Source organism: Mustela nigripes, chromosome 17 (assembly GCF_022355385.1).
Source record: "Mustela nigripes isolate SB6536 chromosome 17, MUSNIG.SB6536, whole genome shotgun sequence".
Lineage (NCBI taxonomy): Eukaryota > Metazoa > Chordata > Mammalia > Carnivora > Mustelidae > Mustela > Mustela nigripes.
The window spans coordinates 47,943,439-47,960,887 of NC_081573.1; the positions used below are offsets into that span (position 1 = coordinate 47,943,439).

General features: G+C 44.3%; 1 protein-coding gene across 3 annotated transcripts in view; it reads right to left on the minus strand.

Annotated features, from left to right (window-relative positions):
* The window catches only part of WDR59 (WD repeat domain 59), a 101,537-nt gene that overhangs the window by 13,130 nt on the left and 70,958 nt on the right, over positions 1-17,449 (minus strand). For all 3 annotated transcript variants that reach the window (XM_059383590.1, XM_059383589.1, XM_059383592.1), the window contains 7 exons: positions 14,776-14,909; positions 13,336-13,417; positions 10,229-10,341; positions 8,649-8,799; positions 8,495-8,567; positions 6,451-6,577; positions 6,154-6,296 (listed from right to left, as the gene is read on the minus strand). In XM_059383590.1, the coding sequence (XP_059239573.1) occupies positions 6,154-6,296; positions 6,451-6,577; positions 8,495-8,567; positions 8,649-8,799; positions 10,229-10,341; positions 13,336-13,417; positions 14,776-14,909 (823 nt within the window). The remainder of the gene's footprint in view (positions 1-6,153; positions 6,297-6,450; positions 6,578-8,494; positions 8,568-8,648; positions 8,800-10,228; positions 10,342-13,335; positions 13,418-14,775; positions 14,910-17,449) is intronic.

Sequence of the window (17,449 nt, forward strand, 5' to 3'; positions counted from 1 at the left end):
CAAAGCTGTGATCATCAAAACAGTATGGTACCAGCACAAAAACAGACACACAGATCAATGGAACAGAATAGAGAGCCCAGAAATGGACCCTCAACTCTATGGTCAACTCATCTTCAACAAAGCAAGAAAGAATGTCCAATGAAGGGGCACCTGGGTGGCTCAGTGGGTTAAATCCTCTGCCTTCAGCTCGGGTCACGATCCCAAAGTCCTAGGATTGAGCCCCACATCAAGCCCCACATCGGGCTCTCTGCTCAGCGGGGACCCTGCTTCATCCTCTCTCTCTGCCTGCCTCTCTGCCTACTTGTGATCTCTGTCAAATAAATAAATAAAATATTAAAAAAAAAAAGAATGTCCAATGAAAAAAGTCTCTTCAACAAATGGTGTTGGGAAAATTGGAGAGCCTCATGCAGAAGAATGAAACTGGACCATTTCCTTATACCACACACAAAAAGATAGATTAAAAATGGATGAAAGGCCTCAATGTGAGACAAGAATCCATCAAAATCCTTGAGGAGAACGCAGGCAGCAACCTCTTCGATCTCAGCTGCAGCAACTTCTTCCTAGACATACCACCAAAGGCAAGGGAAGCAAAAGCAAAAATGGACTATTGAGGCTTCATCAAGATAAAAAGCTTTTGCACAGGAAAGAAAACTGTCAACAAAACCAAAAGACAATGGACAGAATGGGAGAAGATACTTGCAAATGACATATCAGATAAAGAGCTAGTATCCAAAATCTATAAAGAATTTGTCAAACACCCAAAGAACAAATAATCCAGTAAAGAAATGGGCAGGAGACATGAACAGACATTTCTGCAAAGAAGACATACAAATGGCCAATGGACACATGAAAAAGGGCTCAACATCACTTAGCATCAGGGAAATACAAATCGAAACCACAATGAGATACCACCTCACACCAGTCAGAATGACTAAAATTAACAAGTTAGGAAATGACAGATGTTGGCAAGGATGCAGAGAAAGGGGAACCCTCCTAAACTGTTGGTGGGAACGCAAGCGGGTGTAGCCACTCTGGAAAACAGTATGGAGGTTCCTCAAAAAAGTTGAAAATAGAGCTACGCTATGACCCAGCAAACGCACTACTGGGTATTTACTCTAAAGATACAAATGTGGTGATCCAAATGGGCATCTGCACCCCAATGTTTATAGCAGCAATGTCCACAATAGCCAAAGTATGAAAAGAGCCCAGATGTCCATCAAAAGATGAATGGATAAAGAAGATGTGGTATATATGCAATGGAATACTATGCAGCCATAAAAAATTGCAGCGACATGGATGAAACTAGAGGGTATTATGCTAAGCGAAGTCAATCAGAGAAAGACAATTATCTTATGATCTCTCTGACATAAAGAATTTGAGAGGCAGGGCAGGGGGTCATTGGGGCAGGGAAGGAAAAAATAAAACAAGATCAAAGCAGAGAGGGAGACAAACCATAAGAGACTCTTAATCTAAGGGAACAAACTGAGGGTTGCTTGGGGGTGGGGAGGGCAGGAATAGAGTGGCTGGGTTATGGATACTGGGGAGGCTATGTGCTATGGGCAGTGCTGTGAATTGTATAAGACTGATGATTCATACACCTGTAATGCTGAAACAAATAATACATTATATGTTAATTTTTAAAAATGAAAAAAAATCATCTCGTAATGGAGATGGGTTTATTAAAAAAGTCTTCTGTCTAGGACTATCCCTTCAAGATAAATGAAGCCTCAAGCCCTTTCTATAAATATAACCCCTCACATGAAACCAATTTTATCCCTAAAATTTGCTGCTGATATGCGATGACCCTTGCAGATGTGATGAGCCCAAGAGGAAACTGCTGGTTTCCAGCAATTTCTAGACTAACTGCAGCCGTGGTAACCCTGGAGAATTTCTTTCAATATCTGCTGTTTGCTAGATTTGAGCAGTCCAATTCTTCCAAAGTAATAACTAATAAAGACAAAAATACGTAACGCTTTTGTCTGTGAGTCTCTCTACTAGAATCCCTCCCCTTTGAAATCTTGCAATACCATTTGCAATGGTATTAGGACTCACTATTCATGCTTCAGGATCACTGAAGTCTCCATGAGTTCCTGTTTTGCTTCACTGATTGGAGACTTTTTGACAGTAACACCCAAACCACGCCTCATGTTCCCTTGTATGGCCAACAGAACCTGGCATGACACTAATAATAATAGATTTCATAAGGGTGCAATGTATCCATTACCTATCTCTGGGATTCATATATTTTCCTGAAAACTAATTCTTTTTTTTTTTTTTTAAGATTTTATTTATTTGGGCGCCTGGGTGGCTCAGTGGGTTGAGCCTCTGCCTTCGGCTCAGGTCATGATCTCGGGGTCCTGGGATCGAGTCCCGCATCGGGCTCTCTGCTCGGCAGGGAGCCTGCTTCCCTCTCTCTCTCTCTGCCTGCCTCTCCATCTACTTGTGATTTCTCTCTGTCAGATAAATAAATAAAATCTTTTAAAATTAAAAAAAAAAGATTTTATTTATTTATTCAACAGAGAGAGATCACAAGTAGGCAGAGAAGCAGGCAAAGAGAGAGAGGAGGAAGCAGGCTTCCAACCAAGGAGAGAGCCCAATATGGGGCTCGATCCCAGGACCCTGGGATCATGACCTGAGCCGAAGGCAGAGGCTTTAACCCTCTGAGCCACCCAGGCACCCCTGAAAACTAATTCTAAATGACAAATTGTTCCAGGCCTTCGTGACTCTCTCTGATAAACTTCCATGCACTTAGATTCTCTGAAAAATACAATGTCCACATAGCATTTTGCATCTTTGCATTCCCTCAAGTACAGACACCAAAATAATCCATATTAAAACAAAACTTGTTTTTCGATACCTAAATCTCCATATTACTCTGGCTTGGTTTTGGGGTTTTTTTTGTTTTTGTTTTTTTAAGATTTTAAGTCATCTCTACACCTAACATGGGGCTCGAACTCACAACCCCAAGATCCAGAGTCACACGCTCTATCGATGAGCCAGCCAGGCACCTTGTTTGGGTTGTTTTGTTTTGTTTTTTAGATTTTATTTATTTATTTGACACAGAGAGAGAGATCACAAGCAGGCTCAGAGGTAGGCAGGGAGAGGGGGGGAAGCAGACTTCCTGCTGAGCAGAGAGCCCGATACAGGGCTCAATCCCAGGATCCTGCAATCATGACCTGAACCGAAAGCAGAGGCTCAACCCACTGAGCCACCCAGGCGTCCCTTGTTTGGGTTTTTTAACTGAAACCACATACATACAGCTTAAAGAGTCAAATAATACTATACGTTTGATTAACAAAACCGGCATTCCCCTCCACCCCCTCGCCCATCACTCCCGGGAGGAAATCCTTCCAACTCATTTAACTTTTTATTTCTACCTTCTATCTCCAAACACCCCTTTATGAAGCTAATTTTTAGTTTCCACATTTAAGCATTCTCTACTTTCCCATGGAAGCTTCTTTCACTCCCCAAATGCCCTCTAACCACACACACACCCCGTCCCTCATCTTCCCCACACAGTTTCATTATTACTTGGTTAGATCAGCCTTCTGTTTTCACATGATCTACCTAGGTGAGCGTTACTCGAGCCAAGCCCTGCACCACAACCCCTTTTCCCTTCTTGCACACTTGGCTTTTCTAACCGTCTTATTGTTGTTTGCTTAGTTTGCTTACCGTGATTCATTTGCAAACGCTCTCTCAAATGCGTTTCTCTAAAAACAGAGCAGACACTGAAATCCACTAGCTATTTTTCTAACTTTCTCTTCTTGGAGACGATGCTCCTCAGCACCAGCCTGGAGGGGGTCTGCCTCCAGGTCTGCCTCCAGGTCTGCCGGGTGGGTCTCCCTTCACCACCATCCCGACTCCCTGCCTTCCTGGATAGGCAGAAGGTTTACTTTCACACGGGGACTAATCATCTGGGGCAGGATTCTAGGGCAGAAATAATTTTCTGGAGAATTCTGAAGGCAATGCCACCTCATCCTCTCCTTCCCCGTGTCTGGTTCGCCGCTCCTGCGAGGTGCGGTGCTGCCCATATTCCTTATCCTCTGTGTGGGACCTGTGCTCGCTGGAAGCTCCTGGGTCTTTCTTTATCCCGGGTCTTTCTTCATTGACTATAGTAGGTGCTTGGTGCGCCCTTTCAATCTGGAAAGCTGTCTGCCTTCTCTGGAGAACAAAAATTCCTGAGTTTCTTTTGTGACAGAGGAAGGCTCATAACCTGCTCTGCAAACTGGGAGCAGGGACCTGGGGACCCTAAAAAAAGCCACCCAACAATACTCCTGTGTTTAGTCTCACCTTCGTGCCACTTCCTGAGGTGCCAAGCATCACTAAATTCTGAGCCATCAAGGTGGGGGGAGCGCAGAGAGGGATGGGCATTCTGTTGCGTGTCATACTGTTTTTCTGCCTGTCTGTTCAGGCCCCATAAAATCAGTAACCACTAAGCTGTCTCCCTGGTCCCAAATGCTATCAACAACATGATTCTCTTTGCATGGTGTTACCTTTTCAGGAAAGCTCTGGATAGATGCTTGTCAGGATGGGGGGCCTCTGGGGGAGAGGACATCGACGTGTGTTCAGACCACCCTCTCCAGTGATCTCCCACGTCACCCTTTAAAACTCATCTCTTGGGGCGCCTGGGTGGCTCAGTGGGTTAAAGCCTCTGCCTTCAGCTCAGGTCATGATCCCAGGGTCCATGGACTGAGCCCCGCATCAGTCTCTCTGCTCAGCAGGGAGCCTGCTTCCCTTCCTCTCTCTCCACCTGCCTCTTTGCCTGCTTGTGATCTCTGTCAAATAAATAAATAAAATCTTAAAACAAAACAAAAAACTCATCTCTTAGCTCCTTTCAGATCACACTCTTGCTTTTCCTCAAAAACTGGTCTCTCCTTCTGAGTCTGTCTCTGGCCATTCCTCTAGACTTAAGTTGCAGGTACCGGCTTCTCTCAAGGCCCGGAGTGGGTGGGCTCTTCTCTCCCTGTACTCTTCCTCCCTGCCCCCCAGGTCCCAGGTCAATGTACCCATTCTCACAGCTCCAGGACCACCTACATGCTGAGAATGCCCCAAACTGCTAGTTCTTGCCCCAGGCTCCCCTTTGAGCTCCAGACTCCCATCTGGCCACCAGGTGACATTCCAGTCTGACAGCTCGCCCACATCTCCAGCGGTCCCAAACACACCTCTTAACTTTCTTCCAGCCTCTTCTATCTTAGACTGTGGCACCATGACCTACCCAGTTGCCCAAACTGGGAACCTAGGAATCATCTAAGCTTTGCCCCTTCCCCTCAATCCCACATCCAGTTTGTCAGCATATCATGCGGAGTCTACCTCTAGAAAGTATTTCTGATCTACCGCCCTCTCCACCTCCGTTGACATCGCCCAAGACCAGGCCGTTGAGCTCCCTCAACTACCCCAAAGGTCTTCCAACTTCTACCCCACCCTCTTCCAATCCTTTCTTCGTTTAACAGTCAGTGATTCTCTCAAAATAGAAACCAAAGCATGTCACTTACTTCTTAATACCCTTTGAAGCCTACCATTGGACTCGAAATATAATCCCAATTCTGTACCATGACTTGCAAGTCCCTAATTATCCTACAATTTAATTTGGTACCCCTCTCGCTCACTGTGTTCTAGCCCTGGGCTTCCTCTCCTAATTCAATGTCTGCTGCTCTCCTCAGATGGCTTCTCATCCCTCCACTGCAGCCCCTCAGAAAGGCCTTCCTCGCACACGGCCAGACATCACCTGAAATTCCCCCTCCCTGCTCTACCTGTGCCAACATCCTTTTTGTTTGCTCATCAACAGTGACCACAACCTATAGTTATTTCATTTTTCTCCCCCACTAGTCTGTGAGTTCCAGGAGGGGAAGGAATGTGCTAGCACTGTGCCTCACAAGAGCTCGGTATGTATTAGTTGAGTAGGTGAATGATTACCCTTCCTTCAAATCAGCATCTGAGTACTGTATGTAAAATTACTTCCCCTTAGAAGAGAAACATACTCTGATCATGAAATGCAAGGGTTTTTGGAAGGTTAGAGCAGACTGAAAATCCCTTAGAAATCTGTTTCTAAGTGAGAAGCTAGAACACTTTTCACTCCAAGTCTTATGTTTAAGGACAAATTAAATTATAGGACCTTTCAGACAGTGACGGGAAAAGAAAGAAGTTCATATTCACCAATGCCTTTGTGAGGATCAGGAGGACAAGAGACAAACTTCAGCACTTCAGCTCGTTTCTCTCTCAGACCCCAGCGATAGAGGATTTCCCCATAGCATTTCTTAAAGTCATCAAATTGCTGGGTATTGGCGGGGTCCAGAAGCCTGGATAAAACTCAAAAGATTTCCTGTCAGTTTCTTTAAGGAAAAACAAGCTCGATCCCTAATGATCTTAACATACCTTTCTTACAGCAAGAGTCTTGATTTTGGGGACTCTAAGCATTATGAAACTGCAGCTCTCGCCAGGGAAGGTTGTTACCTTTTATTTTTATCATGCTGATCACGTTCTCGTTCACGGGGGTCACTGTAGGTAAGACTCCCAAAGCGGATTTCTTCGGGAGAAGACTCTCCCCAAGGTGAGGAGACATGTTCTGCCTCTCTTCCCGCTGAAGCAAATCGAACAGGAAGGGAAGAGAGAAATCAGAGAAGGCGTAGAAATTGTCTGGAAACTCTCATAATGCAGAGTGTGCTCAAGTTAGCTGCCAGAAGAAAAATAAGCTAAGGGGAAGATGCTGAGAAATGTACCTAAGGCTCTTCCATAGCCTTGCCTTTTTATTTACATATTTACTGTTAAGGTAACCTAAGAACGAAGTACACACAACAATTAAGCAGCAGGTTATGGTACAGTGATATAGGATATTAGATAAAGCAGTCATTATTGATAAAGACTTTTTAAATGATGTGAGAAAATTCTCATGATAAAATTAAAAACAGAACACAAAATCATATATATATAGAATGACCCTTCACACACACACACACACACACACACACACAAACACACACACACGCAAATTGGGAAAAGTGTTTTGGAATGTTAATAGACAATATTTCTAGATGAAGGTTCAGTGATGATTATTTTCATCTTTAATACTTCTTTAATAGTGGGCATGTATTATTTTTTTAAAAGATGTATTTACTTATTTGAGAGAGAGAGAGAAAACATGTGTGTCTATGTGCACATGCAGGGGAGAGGGGCAGACAGAGGGAGAGAATCTCTAGCAAACTCACATCCTTGATATCATAACCTGAGCTGAAACCAAGAGTTGGACACTCAGCCGACTGGGCCACGGAGGTGCCCCCATGTAATTACTTTTATCATCAAGAAAATCAAAGGAATAAGGTTTCTGTCTTCCCTGCCCCACCTCCCTGAATGGGTTTTCCAGGAAAGAGAAACTTCACTTTGTTGAAACATTTTAAAATTGCAAAACATTTTAAAGTTTCATAGCTTTTTTTTAAAGATTTTATTTATTTATTTGACAGAGGGAGATCACAAGTAGGCAGAGAGGCAGGCAGAGAGAGAGAGGAGGAAGCAGGCTCCCTGCTGAGCAGAGAGCCCGATGCGGGGCTCGATCCCAGGACCCTGAGATCATGACCTGAGCCGAAGGCAGAGGCTTAGCCCACTGAGCCACTCAGATGTCCTAAGTTTCATAGTTTTAAAACTATTTTAAATAAAATGAATTTTCCTGACTTCTTGTGCAAAGAGTACTGGTAAAATGTTTTTCTGCATGGCCCAGATTGGCAAGACAGTGATATTCTCTCAGGAAATTATTTGACACTGTACTTACTGAGCACAAACTGCTGATTTTTGTTTGGGTCTTTTTTTTTCTTAATACTTTCTATCTCTTCTTATCAAATTACTGTAACTATGTCTTCTTCGCCTGCCCTGCCTCTAACGGGCTCCACCTTTTATTTCCAAGTCTCTGTATCTGTGGCTTCTCTTCTATAGACTAGGAAACTAAATCACTAAGCTCATGCAAGTTCTACATAAGAGAAGAATAAATTCTGAGTAAGAAAAAAAAAAAAAAGGAACGAAGAAAAGAAAATTAAGATGATTTTTAAAAAATTTCAAAAATCCAGAAGCCACAAATACACTTGTTAAATAGACCTTTATGGCCAGCTGGAATCAGGCTCATCTTTATTTCTCTACCTTGAAAGGTGGCACGTGGGAAGAGACAGCTAACAAATGGCCCTACCCCGGCTGGGTGGGGCGGGGGAGGGGTGCACATGAGGGAGAAAGGATGAGGGTCGGGTTTACCGGGTGAACACTGCAGTCCCACTGCCAGTCTTTCAAGGTTACAAGTTGAAAAGCCACCCAGTCGGGCACAAAGACATCCCAGAAACTGGCCGGTTCAAGTCCAGGCCTTGCTAACGTCAGCATCCCCATCACATTAAATTGGAAGAGAAATGAGGAACAAGGAAAACACAGAGTGCATCTACCAACCGAAGCTGACACAGTAACAATTCACACACAGTGTTCAGGGCGCCAGAAATCAGCGTGCCCAAGGCAGCGCCACACCAACCTATGTTCCAGCCACCGGTGTTGAGCCCTGGGTCTGACATGCTTGAGCAGGAGCCCGAGGACGTGAAGCTGGGCTGCAGGACAAACAGAAGCGGCGTCAGAACAGGCTTCCCTTTAGGAGCGGTCGGACATCACGCACGAGGCCGCAGGCTTACGTATCGGCTGTGGGACACCACAAGGTTAGACGACCGGCCGGGAAAGGGTCCGAAGGGGTTTGGTATTCCCTGAGGCCGAGACTGGGCTTCGAACACGCTGCAGAGCATGGCCAATGTCTGGACATCCCGGAGTCGGCAGTAGTGAGCCAACCTGGCGGAAGAGATAAGAGGAGAAAAAGTCAAGAGAAGAGACAGAGGAAGGATAACCGTCCCCGTTGTGGTGGGCTGCGGCCCGAGGGTAGAAGGGAGGATTCTTAATTCTGCCTCACCAAGTCGTCAGGATCCAGGGCTTTCTACAGACCCGGCAGCTTGTACTTTGAGTCTGGCTAAATTTGTTTTGGAAAAGCATGTATCCAAGTACTACAAATAAGCTGGATAACCCAAGTGAAAGATTCTAGTTGGCGTCCAGGCACGGCTCAGACTCGAGTGTAGCCTCTCCAAGAACTAAGAGGACTAAACTAACATCTGAATGGGGCCATGCATGTGCTCGGTCTCCCGGTCTTCACTCATAACCTAATGCTACATAAAGGTGCTCAGAACACTGTACCATCACCATGGTGTGGAGAGTTGACAAAAGACACGAAGGTGGAGTTATGAATATGAGCTATTACATATGAATAACAAGGGATTTTTTTACCTTTTACCCACATCCTCGTTGCCCCTTTTAGGACCACTACGCTAGGATGTGAGACAGGGATCAGAGCAACATGGCCTCTGTGATAGAATGATACTGATACTTTCCTGCCAAGCAATGTATGGTGGGTTTTTACATTTTTTAAATTTTTTTTTAAAGATTTCATTTATCTGACAGAGAGAGAGGGGAGCACAAGCAGGTAGAGCAGCAGGCAGATGCCCAAGCAACTAAGCCACTCAGGCACCCCAATGCCTGGTGTTTCTTAAAAGTGTTTTCACACCATCATATTTGAGCCTTATGTGATGTGGCTAGAACCATTATCATCCCTGCATCACCATGAGGCGACTGAAGCTTCAGCACAGGGCCCAGGTCCAGCCTCAACAAGGAAGTCCAGCAATTCTCCACCTGAGGGCATCAGAGCTTCTCTGTCTCTCTGTCAGGCTCTGAGCCTCACAGTTATGAAGGTTCAAGTGGTTGGACCTGGTGGCAAACCATTTTCACATTGTATTTCCAGCCTGCCACATTTCAGAGCAATAAATCCAACCTTCGTAGACTGCCAAGTAGAGTGAAAACATCATCGCCCTTAGGAAACATGTAAGTCAACATAGAGTTAGAGAATCTGCTCTTGGGGCCAAAACTCTATAGCACCCCAGAAATTTACCATTTCAAGAGCTCATTCTCCTGTGTCTCAGACTAGTGTGACTTATGGGCTAAGGCATAAATCTCTAAAGGACACATGAAACTCAAATCCTTGTTGTAAATAAAAAATAGTGTATACTTCCTTCTGCTATAAGAATTCAGTTCTGCACAGAAATTACTAAAGCACTAATGGGAAAGAGCTCATATTTTCCCATTTCTCAGACTTCCTCGATGAAAACACTGGAAAGGTTTACAGACCTAAAATTTACATCACTTGTTTTCCTCACTTTTAGCTCTCAAAACCTACAGAGACTCCAGCAGCTGTCGCCCAAATGGATGTCGAGCCCAGGGTGTTTCCAAATCTGGGTCAGACTTGGGACCAAGGCAAAGATCCGTAGCGACTGTAGCCAGCGACCAAACCTGGAACAGATCGAAGACAAACACTCGAAGTCAGACTGGTGAGGACAGGACCAGGAAGCATGAAAGAACCCTACCTCTCCTCCACACACAGCCTACAGCCTTGCTGCTCTGAGGGCAACACAAACTGGGAATATCAGGGCCCCTTCCAGACACACTGAAGCAAAATATGCATTTTAACAAGATTCTCTGGGGACTGTTAATGCTCAAGAAACCCTAGTCTTAAAAACTTTTATTAAGCAAACATCAAAGAAATGACACCACATGTTAATCTCAATGGGTTGTCTCAAATGACTTCGTTTGTTGCTTCATTAGTGAACAGGCAGGGAAAGGGGGGGATAAAAGCATTCCTTATCACATTTCAGATCTGTCCTTTGCCCCAGTAATGGGAAACTTTGTCGCTTTCATCACAGAAGTTTCAGCATACTCTTAAAGCTAAAGAAAAATAGGCCAGGACAAAATAGACTTGACTTTCTTTTTGTTGACATCGAATCTGAGGAATATCTTCAAACCTGAACTCTCACGGGGCTTGGGGTCATCAAGCAGAAACTAATATCCATTAGGTATCTATTAAATCCAAGATTTAGCACACACTATATTAAATACATCACGCCGTCAACAGAGGCTCCTTCCCTCCACACTTTTGAAAACGGAGTACTACTGCGGAATCTTTCTTAGCGGCAATACATCACTGCATGCTCACTAACTGAAAACACTAGGCTAGACTCTGTGAGAAACTTGAAAGGAAGAAAATACAGAGTTTAATCAAGGAGTCAATAATCTAAGAAAAAAGAACAAACAAAAATTCTGAAAAACGGGTAGAGAAACACCTCAAATACACAGTAAAAACCTATTAAATTAGGTGGCACTGATATACTCAAACACGCAAGTATCGATTAAGACAAGAATCACAAGGTTTCTTTTCATCTCTCTAACCAGTGACCTGCCTGAATGGTTGCTGGGAGAAGTTAATGTCTTTCTGGGATGGGAGAGGATGTTTACTACCCTGACAATTTAGGGATGTTACTTCCTCGGATTAGAAAAAGAGAGAGAGGGGCGCCTGGGTGGCTCAGTGGGTTAAAGCCTCTGCCTTCGGCTCAGGTCATGATCCCAGGGTCCTGGGATCGAGCCCTGCATCGGGCTCTCTGCTCAGCGGGGGAGCCTGCTTCCCCCTCTCTCTCTGCCTGACTCTCTGCCTACTTGTGATCTCTGTCAAATAAATAAAAATAAAATCTTAAAAAGAGAGAGAGAGAGAGAGAGAGAGATTTCTTTCGTTTGAGAGAGAGACAGAACACGGGAGGGGCAGAGGAGAAGGAGAGAGAATCTCAAGCAGACATCCCCGCCCAACATGCACCGCTGAGCGTGGAGCCTGGCACAGGGCTCAACCTCACAACCCTGAGATCATGACCTAAACCAGAACCAAGAGTCGGAAGCTTAACCCATCAAGCCACCAGGCGCCCCCTTACGTCCTCACTTTTAATACACATTTTTTAAATGGCTCTAATAGGAATAGTGGACACTTGGGTTTATTTCTACAACTTTTTACATTACAGTAGACACATCATCATCAACATATGCATAAAAAAGAACCAGAAAATATTCTTTTTTTTTTTAAAGATTTTATTTATTCATTTGACAGAGAGAAATCACAAGTAGATGGAGAGGCAGGCAGAGAGAGAGAGAGGGAAGCAGGCTCCCTGCTGAGCAGAGAGCCCGATGCGGGCCTCGATCCCAGGACCCTGAGATCATGACCTGAGCCAAAGGCAGCGGCTTAACCCACTGAGCCACCCAGGCGCCCCAGAAAATATTCTTCAAGCATTTGCACCGATGCCACTTCTGTCCCTTTACAAGTACCATGCCACTAATGACCACGATGATTACAGGAACAGAGTGGCGACTCTCCCATACATGGGCTATTTGCCATCTAGCAGATACAGATATGGGAGTTTCACATATATGACCTTATTTCTTCCTCACTGGTACTAGAATCAGGACTATTTCATATTCGAGGAAACTGAGGTTCAGAAAGATTAAGTGTTGCCCAGGGTCACAAAACATTTTTTTTTTTTAAAGTAGGCTTCACACCCAGCATGGAGCCCAACGTGGGGCTTAAAATCATGACTCAGAGATTAAGACCTGAGCTGAGATCAAAAGTTGGATGCTTAACCGACTGAGCTGGCCAGGAGCCCCTTAAAGATTTTATTTTTAAATAATCTTTACACCCAACATGAGGATTGAACTTAACAACCCCACGGTCAAGAGTCATATGCTCTACTGACTGAGCCAGCCAGGCCCCTCCTTGAAATAAAACATTTAAAAAAAAATTGATTGATTTGAGAAATAGAGAGAGAGAAAGCACCAGCAGGAGAGGCAGAGGAAGAGGAGGAAGAAAATCTGAAGCAGATTCCATGTTGAACTCAGAGCCCAAAAGGGGGCTTGATCTCATGACCCTGAGATCACAACCTGAGCCGAAACCAAAAGTTAGATGCCCAACTGACTGTACCACCCAGGCACCCCTGAAACAAAGCATCTTTAAAAGCATGAAAACCCCAGCAAAACAGAATTGACAGTGCATATGGCACCGGCACGGATACCCACATTTACGTGTATAATAATCACCATGGTACCAGAGTAAATGAGAAATGTAATAAAAAAATTATCAGAATGTGCTTTAGGATCTTCTCAACTAAGCTCTAATAAGAAAAAGACCCAGAGTGGGGTGCTTGGCTGGCTCAGTTGGAAGAGCATGCAACTCTTAATCTCGGGGTCATGAGTTCAAGCCCCATACTGGGGGTAAGATTACTTAAATAAAAATTTTTTTAAGAAAGAGAGAAAACCCAAAGGATTTAGATAGAAAGCTACTCCAGCCCTGTAGTTGGGCAAAGAATATGGTAGAGAAATTGCAAAATAGGAAGCACTCCTAAACCAAAATTATGAAGTGAAAATGATCAGCTCAAAAAGAGAACTCCAGATGGGCATGAGAAGGGATGTGCAAACCTGGACAAGGTCCTTCCTTCCAACAAGCAAGGCAGAAGTGGCATTCTTCTGGCATGTTTCTTGAATATCATTCACATTTAATCTGAAATGTAAAAAGAATTTAAAAGTTTCTCTCTGGTCTCACCTCCTAAATCAGTGACCCCTGATTTAACAAACTAAAAGTTGTCCCTTTCATTGTCACCCAAAACGTTTTGTCTCCTTTAGCCTTAAGCTTCACCCTTCAAGTCACATAATGGAGAAAAAGCTTACCTACAGTCCAGGCTGCAGGTTCGCGCCTGGGGAAGATGAAATTGTTCACCTCTCTAAAGTCAGGACGGGAAGCCAGCCCCGAACGATAATTTAGCAACGAGCTTTTCTGTGGATTTCCCCACACTTAAGGGTTGAATAAAAAGGAATTTAAATATGTGCAACACTGTGGTTTCTAACACAAAGAGTGGTGTGCTGTGTACATATTACAAAATAAACACTTTCTGTTATGTGTTCAGTTCAAGAACAAGGGTGACCACGGGGCAGCCTCTATGCACCTGGCACTGGCCTACCAACTCCCTTCAACCAAAGTGGCTCTGCTTTTAACTGTTTTACATATTGGTATGGAAAGCAGAATTCTGAGGCTGTTCGCAAGATTTCTGTGCCTCCCCCCACCACACATCTAATATAATCCCCTTCCTTTAATTACGGGTGATACCAGTGAATATTGATGGGCTATCACACCCAAGATTAGACTATTAATCCGTCCACTCTGAATGTGTCGAGAGATTATTTTAGGTGGGCCAGACCTAATCAGATGAGACCTTAGAAAGAAAGTGAAGCATCAGAGAGAAACTCCTACTGGTCTCGAAGACGAAAATCACCGAGTTCTTCAAGGAAGTAAATTCCAGTAACAACCTCAATGAGCTTGGAAGAGGACTGTAAGCTTTAGATAAGGCCACTACATGGCCACCTCTACAGTTTCAGTCTGGTGAGACATAGGCAAGGACCCAGCTAAAGCCATGCCTGGACCCTGACCCACAGAAACCTGAGACAGCAAATATATGTTAATTTAAGTTGCTAAGTTTGTGGTACCTTGTTATGCAGCAATAGAAAGCTCATATACTGGTCTCCTCCTAAAACTTCTGAAGAAAAGTTTCCAACCCTTACCTTTTTTTTTTTTTTTTTTAAATTTAAGAGAAAGAGAGAGACACAGAGAGTGTGCGTGGTGGGGTGCGGGAAGGCAGGGGCGGGGAGAGGGAGACAGAAAATCTCAGGGAGGCTCCATGTCCAGCACGGAGCCTGACACAAGGCTTGAACTCACAACCCTGAAATCACAACCTGAACAGAAATCAAGAGCCGATAGCCTAACTGACTGAGCCACCCAAGCGCCCCGAAAGGTTTCCAAAACTTCAAGAAAAATAGAAAGGAAGCCACGTGGACTATGATGTGCGATAAGCATGGCAGACTTACATGTACAGTTCCCCCAGTGATTTGTGAACTGGAAGAAGGCACGCAGTGTCCTGGATGATAACTTTCCCGGCAGCCTTGATCGGTCGATTGCCAGAGTCTGACCCCTCACGCTTGCTTTTCCACCTCCTGGATTTCTGGGGGAGATGACGAGATATAACTAATGGGGACTCTGATGAATGGAAATCTACAGTTGCAGAGCACATCAGAGTTGGGTCATTGGTTATTTGCAGAGACTTTGCATTACATCATGCCCACAATTACATGAATCAGCATCTGTAGGAAATAAAAGGATGGCAGAGGGCATTGAGTTGTTGGTTCCAAAATCCTAACAGGAAAATATGCACCTACTGCAGGGCTACATACATTGTGCAGGTGCCCAAAAATAGATACCTTGGATCTAGAATTTAAAAAAAGAAAAGAAAAGAAAAGAAAAAGAACGAACAGCAGGTAAATAAGTTAGTAAAGACCACAAAATTGTGGAAGAAGAGCAACTTTTAAGGTTGGGATTAGCCTTAGGGTCAAAGTTCTTGCTTGAAACTAATCAAAGTCTTTTTTTTCTTCTCAGACGGCTTTAATAGGGTTTGTGGAAAATTTAATTCAGACACAGCAGTGTGGGCTCTGCAAACCTTAATCTGTGGCAGGCAGACCGAGAAACAGAGCAGCTCAAGGAGAATTACCCGGTTTTTCCTGGCAGACTTGAATTACTTCTAAAAGGGATCGTTTTAGAATGTCAAAAATACTTGAGCGGAGGTACCTGGGTAATGGACATGGAAGACCACGAGCAACTGGCCTATTTCCCCAGGGCACCCCCTACAAAGGAGCCCTGTGTGTGGGAAATGAGAGATGTCCTGGAAAGGGGGCATTATCAGGATAGCCCCATCTGGTATCCTCAAAATGACAGGCAGCTGAGGAAACAATATTTTACTTTATTTTATTGCTGGAAGTTAAAAGGGAGCCCACCAAAGTGACTCAACTCAGGGGGGAGGTGACATACTTATTAACAAAGTGGCTAGGGAAAGGGTCTGCAATCAGGAGTCAGAAAACCAAGGTGTGTGGGTCTTATTACCACCTGTGCTGGTTCAGTGTGACCCTGGGCGAGCTCCTTATTTGCTATGAACTTAGTCTCATGTCATCCTCTTTGCTCGCTGAGAACTATGCCTCACGATGAGCTCCATTCTGATCTTGCAAGTTTAATAAGGCCACAGTGGAAAGGTGAGAGTGCAGACCGAAAACGTGCAATTAAAAAATCTGTAATGATTATAAAAGTATTATAAGCCTTCAGGAATTTAGATTAGACCATTCTTAGGTTACTCACAAATAATTGATTTTTTGCAAGTGATTTTTATACAACTGCTCTTCCATTCATGAGTCATGGTCTGTATTTAGTCGTTTCTGACCAGCGATGTCCGGTCTAATCCCCAAAGATGCCCAATGCATGTAGCTTCCTATGGGCTCCGTAAGTGTTATGGAACCGACTAGATCCAGGACACCTGGACTTGGATCGTGGTGGGTAAAGGTTGGCTGAGGATATAAACTGTTTATCTTAATTTGTAAATACATGTGCTACGTTATCCGTTTGGAACTCTGACCCAGTTGATCTTTGGCAGCAACTGAGTTTTTCTGTGATCTTGATTCATACACATCATTACTATCAATCTAAGAGAAGCCTCAGCTACTACGTCGAGCAGCCCTTTGATTCTCGATTTGTGCGGGCTAGTTTCTAAAGAATTATGTACCCACTCACAAAAATACTAGCTTTGGAGCCACAGATATCCTGACAAGGACGCAATACAGGGAGAATGGGCTGAAGAGTAAACCGCCTGTCAGAACGGGCTGGAGCCAGACGGCGTTAACCGACCCAAGACAGATGTCGCCCATGTGCGTGAGATCATTTGACGTGACTGGCTGGAGGCAGGGTACTTTTGTGGGCATCTACTGGGCAGTGACAGGAACAGCACAGTGTGGTGAACTGAAACAGGGAGGGTGTTAGGTACACAAACTTTTTTTATCCAGGTTTCAGGAGTTTAAAAATTCCAGGAAACAACACCCATAGGTCCCACATAATTGAATACCTCAAATGAGATTTAGGGTACTGGATTAAAAAAGTAAGAAAGAAACAAGAGGAAAAGATGGACGCTAAAAAGATTCCACCTGGAATGGAGTATGATCCATCTCATTGGTTTTCTGTGCTGGGTGGAAGGCGTCTAAAACACTGTTCCAGGCAGACACTCTGGCTCGTTGTTTATAAGAGAAAATGAGCGGCGTCCGAAGAACCGGCCACTTCACCACAGCTCCACGTAACTCTCCGTGGAAATAAATGGAGGCCTCATGAGGGATGGGGTCTGCTACCTTTCAGGCCACACAGAAAACCACCACAATTTCCTGTCTTTTTAAGCAAACTTAATGAAAACAGAATATTAAGGCCCATGTGCCAAAAGTGGTCCCTTCGCCTACAGACTAGCTCATTTAAAAATGTTTTTCCTAGCAGACGTGTGTTATTTCTGAAAGTGATCACTTCAGAAGGCCAAATGGACTTGAGCAGAAGGACCTGGGTAACACAGACCATGGAAGATCGTGAGCAACTGTCCCATCTCCCCACAGCCTCACCTTCAAATGGCCACAGAGGGTCCTCTGCGCAGGAAATGAGGGATGTCCTGGACGCAAGTCCAAGAGC